This window comes from Hylobates moloch, unplaced genomic scaffold (genome assembly GCF_009828535.3).
Source record: "Hylobates moloch isolate HMO894 unplaced genomic scaffold, HMol_V3 SCAFFOLD_24, whole genome shotgun sequence".
Classification (NCBI taxonomy): Eukaryota; Metazoa; Chordata; class Mammalia; order Primates; family Hylobatidae; genus Hylobates; species Hylobates moloch.
In genome coordinates, this window is record NW_026652299.1 from 24,939,528 (window position 1) to 24,950,464 (window position 10,937).

General features: G+C 48.4%; 2 protein-coding genes across 8 annotated transcripts in view; one reads left to right on the top strand and one right to left on the bottom strand.

Annotated features, from left to right (window-relative positions):
• Positions 1-5,127, bottom strand: part of CUNH2orf76 (chromosome unknown C2orf76 homolog) — an 80,426-nt gene extending 75,299 nt beyond the window's left edge. For 2 of the 7 annotated variants that reach the window (XM_032145629.2, XM_032145630.2), the window contains exon 1: positions 4,324-5,127. The gene's annotated coding sequence lies outside the window, so the exon portion shown is untranslated. The remainder of the gene's footprint in view (positions 1-4,323) is intronic. The other 5 variants (XM_058434405.1, XM_058434404.1, XM_032145628.2 and 2 more) reach the window with 5 other exon arrangements.
• DBI (diazepam binding inhibitor, acyl-CoA binding protein) lies at positions 4,900-10,505 on the top strand. The gene is made up of 4 exons (XM_032145633.2): positions 4,900-5,035; positions 6,167-6,284; positions 8,696-8,758; positions 10,206-10,505. The coding sequence occupies exons 1-4, from the start codon at positions 5,027-5,029 to the stop codon at positions 10,277-10,279; spliced, it is 264 nt and encodes an 87-aa protein (XP_032001524.1). The 5' UTR covers positions 4,900-5,026; the 3' UTR covers positions 10,280-10,505.
• The last annotated feature ends 432 nt before the right edge of the window (positions 10,506-10,937 follow it).

Below are 10,937 nucleotides of genomic sequence, written 5' to 3' on the forward strand. Positions count from 1 at the left end.
GCGTTTTGAACAATAGGAGTCCAACTTCTATTTTTTTCCACCTCTGCCATCCCTGAGAGAGAAAGACCAACCCTTCCTCTTCCTCCTCAGCCTACTCAATGTGAAGATGACAAGTCTGAAGACCTTTATGATCTACTTCCACTTACTTAACAGTAAATAATTCTCTTCCTTGTGATTCTAGTAACATTCTTTTCTAGTTTACTTTTAAAAATACAGTAAATAATGCATATAACATATAAAATGTGTTAATCAACTGTTATCAGTAAGACTTCGAATCAACGGTAGGCTATTAATAGTTAAGTTTTAGGGTAGTCAAAAGTTACACACAGATTTTTGACTGTGTGGAAGGTCAGTGCCCCTAACCCCTGTGTTGTTCAAGGGTCAGCTGTATTTCTAATTTTCTTGTTGACAGGCAGAAGAGTTTACTAAGAAAATTCATCTCTAACAATCTAGTTTCGAGGCATTTTCCAGGTGGTTTGTCATGTGCAGCTAGGAGCTAAATAGGCAAAGATGTAGAAGGCAATGTAGATTTAGAAGAGAATATATAACACACTGTTATTAAAGTATGAAGTTGAACAAGAACTCAGTATTGAACTCAAGATATTTTCATTATTACTGCCCATAATCATGAATGCTTCTAAACAGAGAGCAGGCAGCACCTGACCAGTGTTATGACCAACTCATGGAGAAGCAATTCTGAAGGAAGTCCTGTCTTCCTTACTTCCAGCCAGCCTAGGATACTTCCCTATCAGAATCTTCCACTCCCAAGCCATCTCTGCATCTCACCTCAGCCCTAACCACCACCAGCCCAAGTTGGGTAGGCAGAAAGAAGAGGAAGAAGAAAATGGTAAACATGTGCATGCCACACCTGTTCACTCTTCTCTCATGCCCGCCTTGCCACAATTCCTCTGAAGATGAACACCCAAAGGAAGGAGAGGGTAAGAATGGCAAAGGGCTTGCTAACACCTCCAGCTGCCAGGCCTCCTCTCACCAGTTATGAGGAAAGCCAGGCTTCATTCTTACCCCACCCCCACCAACTCTCACCTCCCTCGGCCTTCACAAAACCCTTGACTCCACCCATACCTCCCCAATCCTATCCAGAAGCATTTCCAAAGTCCCTTCTTCCCTTTAAAACTAGTCTCCTGAGCCAGGTGACGTGGCTCATGCCTGTAATCCCAGCACTTTGGGAGGCCGAGACGGGCGGATCACGAGGTCAGGAGATCGAGACCATCCTGGCTAACACGGTGAAACCCCATCTCTACTCAAAATACAAAAAATTAACCAGGCTGGTGGCGGGCGCCTGTAGTTCCAGCTACTCGGGAGGCTGAGGCAGGAGAATGGCATGAACCCGGGAGGCGGAGCTTGCAGTGAGCCGAGATCAAGCCACTACACTCCAGCCTGGCGACAGAGCAAGACTCCATCTCAAAAAAAAAACTAGTCTCCTCCAGCTCTGCTGGAGCCCTGCCACAGGACTCACATTCCAAGTAACCTGAAAGAAAATACAGAATGAATGTAATCCATCATGTGTGGATACCCTAACCCTCACCTTATAGTAACTCTAGTTACTAGAGCAACTCAGAAGCTCTCCTGTAATTGTAGTTCCTTTTCTGGTGATTAGGTTACTTTCAGAAATTAGAGGTTTCATTTATACTAAAAAACTTAATATGAAACTACTATTCCCACCCGCTGAGCAAGAAATGCTTTCACTTATTAATATATCTTGCCAGGGCTAGGCACAGTGGCTCAGGCCTGTAATCCCAGCATCCTGGGAGGTCGAGGCAGGGGGATCACTTGAGCCCAGGAGCTCAAGACCAACCCGGGCAACATGGCAAAAACCCATCTCTACAAAAAATACAAAAAATTAGCCGGGCATGGTGGCACACAGCTGTAGTCCCAGCTACTTGGGAGGCTGAGGTGGGAGAATCACCTGAGCCCAGGAAGTCAAGGCTGCAGTGAGCCATGATCGTACCACTGCACTCCAGCCTGGGTAATGGAGTGAGACCCTGTCTCAAAAAAATAGAGAGAGAGAGACAGAGACAGAGAGACATAGGAGAAAGGGGGAGGGAGAGAGAGGCAGGACACAGAGAGAGGGAGAGGAGATAGGAGAAGAGAGAGAGAGAGAGAGATCTTGCCCATCTGGCTTTATGCTGAGACCCACCAAGTGAAGCCTGTGGCAGACAAGACTGGTTTCTATGAAAAAAATAAAAATAAAAAATAAATAAAAAGTGGTATCCCCAGATGTGAAGGCAAACTACAACAATGACAATGGCCTCTCTATTGATTGGCAGGGTCAATTTGGCTGACAAGTTGGCTGGTCAGGTTTCTCATCTCCAGGTGCTCTGCTTCCAAAGCTGGGAGTGGTACAAAGAGATTACATGGTCTTTGCACCAGAGTTCATCTACTTTACTCAACCCCATAGTTTTACATTCAGTTCTAACAAATTTAGATGGTTTCCAAGTTCAGTTAATCAGAAGGAATAAATCTTTATAGAGAGAAAAACACTTTATTCATTCAACAACTATTTGTTGAGTGCCTAAGAAGTGCCAGACACTTGGAGATTCAGCAGTGACTGATACACAATGACCCCATCTCCTCCTGGCTTATGTGTGTTTGGTGGGAGGCAGGGGCAGAGGGTTACCAGTAGAAAAGTAAATTAAAATTAAAATAATTGTAAATAAAATAATTACAACATGTTACGGTTGCTAACAAGGACATAAACAGAGCTGAGGATCTTGCACTCTCAGAATTATGAAAAGCAATATTCAATCAAGGCCAGGCACAGTGGCTCACACCTGTACTCCCAGCACGTTACGAGGCCAAGGTGGGAGGATCCCTTGAGCCCAGGAGATCAAGACCAACAACATAGGAAGACCCCATCTCTACAAAAAATAAAAATAAAAATAAAAAAATTAGCCAGGCATGGTGGTTGTGCCCAGAGTTCCAGCTACTCGGGAGGCTAAGGTGGGAGGATCACTTGAGGCCTGGAGTTCAAGGCTGCAGAGAGCTGAGATTGTGCCATTGAACTACAGCCTGGGTAAAAGAGTGAGACCCCATCACATACAAAAATAATTTAAAAACAAAAACTAAAAAACTAAAAGCAACTGATCTTTGAGAAGTGATAACTGCATTTTCAAAGTACCTAATCTCAACAATACCCTAAATTAAAACCTGCTGACTAGGAGATGTATTTGACTGCAAATCTGGCCCACACAAGCAATAATCTGAGTTTCCATCAAGTAAGCTGTAAGCACCAAGTAGAGCAAAAACAAATCCAGGCCTCAAACGGAAAAAGCAGCTCTGAATTGTGATTTTCGAAGAAACCTGCCATTTCTTACACTTCAGTGTACTTTCCCCATATTTAACTCCAAGATTTTTGTTAATTTGTTTGTTTGTTTCTCAAACAAAATTATGCTCAGACTGAAAACTCTAGATTTGTTCCCTATTGCATCTTCATTTCTTCCCAAACATTCCATTAAATCTGACCTACATGAAGTTAGCAAGTTAAGTCTGAAAGCGTCTACCTTCCCTGGGGAGGGGGAAGGTGTAGGCAGGGCAAAGATTTGTAGTCCAGCCCTCTTGCCACAAATTATGAATTAGAGAGGAATGATTTTGCTTTTTTAATGATCTCCAGAGAATTTTCCATCATTTCCCTCTGTTCACCCAGCTCCTTTGTAACCACTGCCAGAGAAGTCTTCCTTTAGCTTCTTAAACATCGATCCTAAAACACTTCCAGACACCTGTGCTGCTCCTTTCTGTTCCCATGGAGATTAGGCTGTGTAACAATCTCGCAAAGGCGTTTCCCTCCGTCTCCTCATCCTCTTTTCAAACCCTTTTACAATTTCCCATCTCACTCAGCATGACAGTCAAAGTCCCTGTGATGGCCAACTTCTGCATCGCCTAGCCATTCTGCCACCGCCAAAACTCTCCAGCCTCATCTTCTCCTCTTCCCCTGGTTCCTTGCCCACGCCTTTACACTTGTTCTCTGCTTGGAATCCTCCCTCCCCTCCTTGAGGAACTTTCTCAAATGTCACCTCCCCTCAATACTCACCCTCCTCCATTTAAAACTATAAACTTCCAACTCTCTAAACCCCTAAAGAACTCTAGATTTAACTTATTGTATAAACTACTGTCCCTACTTGTAAGTTCCAAGATTGCAGGGATTCACCTGCTTTGTTCACTGCTGTCTGCCAAGGTCTAGAACAGTGCAAGTTACCCAACAGGAGTTCAATAAACAGCCATTCATTTAACAAATATTTGCTGAGCACTTCGTCCCAAGTTTGTTAAATCAAGACAAATAAGACACTGTCCCTGCCTTTAACGCACCAGATGGAGAAATGCATCACAGACATAAATGTGCAATACAGGACTGACACTAAGGCCACAGGCAAGTCAAAGAACGTGCCAAAAGTTTAGAGGAAGAAGCCTGGGCTTTGCCTTTCGGGAGACCAGTCCAGCTTTCCACCATCACGCTGCTCACCAGTGACCATCTCCAGGGATCTCCTCTAGACCCCAAGGGAGGAGCGGGTCCCGCTCGCCATTCCCAGGTCTCAGAGTTTACTTGTCCAGAGATGCCGGAAGTTTCCGGCCTCTTCAGGCCGGGCAGGAGATTTAAGGAAAGAAAAGAAACATAAGGACTTCCGTTCTTCGGTCTCCGTCCCCTCCCCTTTCCCCGCGTGCCGTCCCCACAACGGCCCAGGACTGAACCCAACTCTCGACCAACGTTCCCAGCAGCAAAACTAAGCGCCCTACTTCCGTTGTCCCCACCTGCTCCCGGCGTTCCCTTTGGCTACTCCCGGCGCTTGCGCAAGCGGTCCCACGTGGGCTCGGGCGGGGCTGGCGCCGCGGCGGGGGCTGGGCACGCCCCTAGCGCATAGCTGGCTTCTGATTGGCTTTCCGGTGCTCGCCCGAGCAGGGTTGGGGCGAGTGGACCGCGCCTCTAAAGGCGCTTGCCAGTGCAGTCTGGACGATCGCTTCCTGGTCCTCTCCTCCTCCGCTGTCTCCCTGGAGTTCTTGCAAGTCGGCCAGGATGTCTCAGGTACAGCGCTTGCACAGCCAGGCTGCGAAGGTGCAGCGGGCGGGAGGCCTGTTGGGGGCTCAGCCGGCAGCCAGAAGCTCTCGGGCTCTTTCCTTCCGTGCCCCTCACTTTCTCATGGACCCATGCCCAGCCCTGATTCGTTGGACAGAGGCTTGTGAGCGGGATTTTCCGTTTGGGGATTTCTAAATCTGCTGCCCACCCCGCAACTGCTGGAAAGTTGCCCGTGGAGTGGACTTCGCTGTGTAGCGGGAGAAGGCTGGGAGTCGAGGGTGCTTGATGGAAAGATGGGGGAAGGGGTTGCACGGATTGGAGGAGCGAGGAAACTCAGTCCCCATCCCGAAGCACAGGGCAGGACGTCGCGGCGGAGTGGGGAAGCGAGGAGGCCGTGGCCGGGAGCTTGGAGGTCATGGGAAGTACGGGGCCGGGTGCTCAGAGTGCGGGACGAGGAGAATCGCGGCCCGGGGAGAGGTGACCTAGGGGCCCCTCCCTTCCCTCCAGTGTAGACCCTTGTCTGAGACCGAGCTGTGCGGGGCGACCTCTGGCTCCTCCCGCCTGCCTCTGCCAATCCGGGCACTGGGACAGAGGTCGGTGTTGAACGCCCGGGCCCCAGGGGGAGGGAGGGGACCAACGGGCTCCGTCCGGCGCTGACACCGCGGCACTCATGCCCTGTCCCCTTTCAGCTGTTTCCAGCATACTGTTCCCCCTCTGTCCCCAGGCCAGGGCTTCGCTGAAGCCCCGGCCACTCCCTAGTGCCTGGCCCGGTGGTGGCCAGGCAGTTGGCCTCGCTGCTTCTCCCGCAGAGTGGACACCCACTGCGGGCGAAGGCTTGGCCTGCCCTCTTCACTGCTGTATTTCCAGACCTGATGCCTGCGTTTGTGAGAGCGCTGGATATACGGTTTTCGATTGAACAAGTGAACTGGAGGGGCTTCCCCTTCTTGTGTTGCTGAATCTTTCTAGCTGCCCTGTTGGGGCAGGGAGGGGCAGACACACTTCAGGGGCTGCATTGCCCGAAGGGTGCCACCTTTCCCACCTCTCCGTCCCTGTAACTGGGCTGTCTTCAGGCCACAGCAGGACTCTTACCCTCTCCCACCCAGAGGAGGCCCTCAGTCCTCTCCTCTCCCTTCCATTCAGGCTGAGTTTGAGAAAGCTGCAGAGGAGGTTAGGCACCTTAAGACCAAGCCAGCAGATGATGAGATGCTGTTCATCTATGGCCGCTACAAACAAGCAACTGTGGGCGACATAAATACAGGTATGCAGAGCGGGGGTTGGGAGGGCCTCTGCTCATCAAAGCAGGCTCAGCAGCCCAGACTGGAAGTCCCTGGGAACTTCGCTCTCAAACTGCCTGAGGCCCTTCTCTTCAGGTGGGGTATGGTGATGGTTCCTGGAGTGGAAAAGACCATGTTGCAGATTCTCAGTGTCTCCAGTAGTAGCAGAATTCAAATCCTGGTTTTAGAAGGTCTTTACTGGTTATCACCAGCAGCTCCTCTCTACTAGGGAAGGAGCAAAGGCTGCAGCTTGGAAAAGACTTGCTGAAGGCTCTCAGCTCAGTGGTATCATTGTTGAGCCGTTCAGCTTCTGCCCTAGATGGGCACGACCAAAGTTGGAACACTTTTTGGAGCACTTGACAGCCTGGCCAAGCCTGATATCAGGAGCAGAGAAGCACCTGGTTTCTTGGGCCAGTCAGAGCATTTCGCTAACAAGTCTGTGCCTTCCTGATGACAACTTTTTCCCTGTCCAGAAATCTTGGTGCTGATTTTGAGGCTGTGCTTTGGACTGTCATGTCCTGTAATAACATCTTTCCTGCCTTGGGTAGGTTTCATTATGTCCCTAAGTCCCTGAAATGTGGGTGGATACTGAGGCAACAGCACAGTGCATTCTGTGCAAGGACTCAGCGTTATGGCAGCACAGAAGGGAGGTCTCCCCTGCCCCTGTTGAGGAGGAAGGTGAGCATGGTCCCCATTTCCACAGTAGCTGGGGTGGAAGATGGAGCAGGTGGGCTGGCTGCCAACCAGCTGGAAGCAGAAAATGACACCCAGAATGATGGATCACAGGCAATACCAAATCAAACCCTGGGGTTCACATGGAGCACTTAGTTGAAGAAGGTCTTGTGGCGAAGATGAGTTTTACAGTGAGTTCGTAAACTCTGTCCTTCCAGGGAGGGGAAGGAAAGGTGAAGTGGGGGAGGCCAGAGGTGCCAAGATGCTTTTCTGACAAACAGTATTTTCACAGAGACTGGCCTGTGCCTGTACTGGAGTTACCGATTTTCACATGAGTCTAGATAGACTGGCGTAGGAATCTATCACTTACTGATCAAAGAGGTGTCATCGGCTTTCTCTAGGGCTGTACTATACAGCCCTATTACACGATTATAAAACATGATAGTCCAAACACGATAGTTTAGGATAATAGCCAGTAGCCACATATGACTATATAAATTTTAACTGAGGCTGGGTGCTGTGGCTCATGCCTGTAATCCCAGCACTTTGGGAGGCTGAAGCAGGCGAATCATGAGGTCAGGAGTTTGAGACCAACCTGGCCAACATAGAGAAACCCCATCTTACTAAAAATACAAAAATTAGCTGGGCATGGTGGCACATGCCTGTAGTCCCAGCTACTTGGGAGGCTGAGGCAGGAGAATCACTTGAACCTGGGAGGCGGAGGTTGTGGTGAGCTGAGGTCACACCACTGGGCTGGGCAACAGAACGAAACTCTATCTCAAAAAAAAAAAAAAAAAAGTAACTAAAAATAGTTAAATAAAATCAAGTGGAGCCACATTTCAGATGCCCAGTAGTTGTTTCAGGTACTTGGTGTGGCAAGTGGCTCCTGAATTGGACATTGCAAATACACGTGTACATTTCCATTTCCACCGCTTGGAGAGAGCTGTCGAGGAGTGCTATTCTAGGATCCTGATGATGACCGCAAGGGCAGTTTGTTTCAGCTGTCCCTGGGAACACTTCCCTGAAAGCGCTCAGGGACATTTTCTCAGGCACAGTGCTCCAGGCTACGGACTCTGATTGTTCCCTATGGCTCTGGGGCTGGGCATGGTAGTGAAACAGGACAACAGGGAGATGGTGAGTGTGTTTCCCAACTGCAGGTGATAACAGGTCTATAAGCATAAAGTCATCATATAACTTAAAGAAACCTTACCCTCGGTGAAATCTCCCACAGATCAGCAAGAAATAGACTAACCATTTGGTAGAAAAATGGGGCTAGTATATAAACAGTTCATAGGAAAGGACACCTGATATCATTAATGATGAGGGAGAGAAATTGGGTAGCTAAGAGCAGGGGTAGGAGAGAAACTTTATAGTATTTTCCTCTGTAGCTTTTGAATTTTAAGACATATGAATGGATTTTTTTTTTTTAATTGTAACTAAAGTATAATTTTTTAAAGGAGAAATTTTGGAGTCATTTAACTTGTAAGACAAAGGCTATCTTATAATAAGAATAGTGTTCTTCCTATTTGCTCTAGATTTTAAGTTTGGATTGACATACATTAGTTTTCTTAGGGCAGAACCTACTCTACTAGACCTATTTAACCCCATGACAGAGCCTAGAAGGAACAGGTGTAATAGAAGATGGCATTTATGGCAAGAAGGTTGATCAAGTTCTCCATTAGAATTTGAACCAGATCTAATGCTTTTTCTTCCCTTGTTTAAGAACGGCCCGGGATGTTGGACTTCACAGGCAAGGCCAAGTGGGATGCCTGGAATGAGCTGAAAGGTAATTGTTCTAATCAATTTCCCTCATTTGTGAAACCCAGTAATGAAAGAGTCTTCATTATGAAGTGTAAGGGAGGAGGAGAGAAAACAAAGTCAATGGGGCACGTGTGGGAAACCAGCCTGACCTATGCCAGAATGGGAAAAAACCGGGCCACCTACTTTTTCTCCTAACACCACTTATGCCTTTTCTAAAAGTACCATCTCTGAGCAGGAGTATCATCTAGAGAGGAGGGGCTGGGAACCAGGCCACTGAAAAATAGTTTGGGAAATGATGTAGTTGGTGTGGGCTTTGGATGTGTTCAGAATAAGGGGTGGTTTCCTGTCTGCAGCTCCCTCTCCCCCACAAGGCCAGGCAGTGACCCCCTAACCCCAGTGGCCCTCCCCAGTTCCTTCCTAGCCAGAAGGGTACATAAAAGAAGGGAATGAGCTAATGCATGGCCTGCCGCTGGCATCGTAGGCTCAGTGAATGGAGCCATTATATGCTAAGCACCAGCAGCCAAGAAATATCCAAGCTCGTACTTAATCACGTGCCACCTGCAGCAGCAAGACCTAAGAGTTGGCACCAAAGCTCCTGGCAGCATTAGTGTTCCTGCTGGCTAGTTTCTGAATAAGCCCTCTGTCTCTGCAAATGAGAAACCCTTGAATTCAGAAAGGGCCACAATACAATAAACACACTCCTAGGATCTGCAAGTAACTGGGAAGGGAATGCCCATCTGCCTGGCCATTTTCATGGGACATTTCCATACCATCCTCAGGCCCCATGTACTCTCCAGTGCTTCAGAACAAGCTCTGAGTTCCAAAGGGTCTCTCTCCTTCACCATAGAATCAAGGAAACTGGGTGTCACTGTCTCTGAGGGATACATTCAGTGTCCTTTCTACTGCAGCAAGAAGACAAAGGTTTGTCTCATTCCCCTCCAAGAAGCAGCCACTTTTGCTCAGAGTTCCTGAAACTTTTCTCATAGCCTTTCTCTGGGGAGAAGAGGATGCCTGGCTTTGCTTTTTCACTGCCAGCTTAACAGCTCTGGGAGATAGCAGCCCAAAACAGAGATACTGAAAAGGCCAAAGCCAATGTCAGCCACGAGGGTTAGCAGGACCAGTCAAGTCACCACGGTGACAGTTTCCTGCCTGTCTGGAGGGTGGCATCTCTCTCCCGAGGCTCACACTGGCCATTCCCCCAGGACAGGTGGGGGATGCAGGTGTCCAGCAGATGGGCGACAGATCTTGGCCAGCCCCACCAGGCTTTCTGAGCACAGTTGCTTATGGAGCATTCACTTCAGGCCAGGTTCCATGGATACTGTCTCCTCCAACATGTAATTAGTAGAATCTCAACTTTATTAAGTGAGAAACTGAGCCTAGGAGAGTTACAGCAGAGCTGCCTGGGACTCTGGAGGCTGCTTGTTTCCTACCATGCTACCTCCCTGACAACTAATCCTGTCGATTCCTTACAGGGACTACCAAGGAAGATGCCATGAAAGCTTACATCAACAAAGTAGAAGAGCTAAAGAAAAAATACGGGATATGAGAGACTGGATTTGGTTCCTGTGCCATGTGTTTATCCTAAACTGAGACAATGCTTTGTTTTTCTAATACTGTGGATGGTGGGAATTCGGGAAAATAACGAGTTAACCCAGTTACTCAAGGCTGCTCACCATACGGCTCTAACAGATTAGGGGCTAAAATGATTACTGACCTTCCTTGAGTAGCTTTTATCTGAAATCAATTAAAAGTGTATTTGTAACTTTAAATAACTTTAGTGATCTGAGTTCTTGAGATTATTTACTCTGTCTGACCTCAGCCTTGCTTCCTTTTTCTAAAGACCTCTGGTAGTGCTTCAGCTGCATACCTGGTAAAGTATAAGGCGGGCAGTCCTGCCCTGCACCCTGGCCCAAGGTGTGCTGGCCCTTTGTGGGGAGAAGGAGGATGGTAGAAGTGACCTTTCTTTCCTCCTTCCCAGTTCAGCCACACCGAGGAAGATGAGGCAGGCTGGCTGAGACCGCAGTCTGCAAGTGCTTCTGATGGGGACGTTCCTGCCCCAGGCCCTGTGTGAGGCAGGGTTTACAGTGTTTGAGGTTTGTCTGAGGCCCAGCTGGTCCCTGATTCCAGCGTGCATGAGTCAGGGTGGAAGCCCCCATCAGGAATGGAGTGTGAACCTGACAGGAGGCATTCCCCAAGTCCCGGGA

Coding starts and splice junctions, on each gene's coding strand:
- DBI (XM_032145633.2), top strand. Junction 6,285..8,695: donor TGTGGGCGACATAAATACAG/GTATGCAGAGCG, acceptor CCCTTGTTTAAG/AACGGCCCGGGATGTTGGAC. Junction 8,759..10,205: donor TGCCTGGAATGAGCTGAAAG/GTAATTGTTCTA, acceptor GATTCCTTACAG/GGACTACCAAGGAAGATGCC.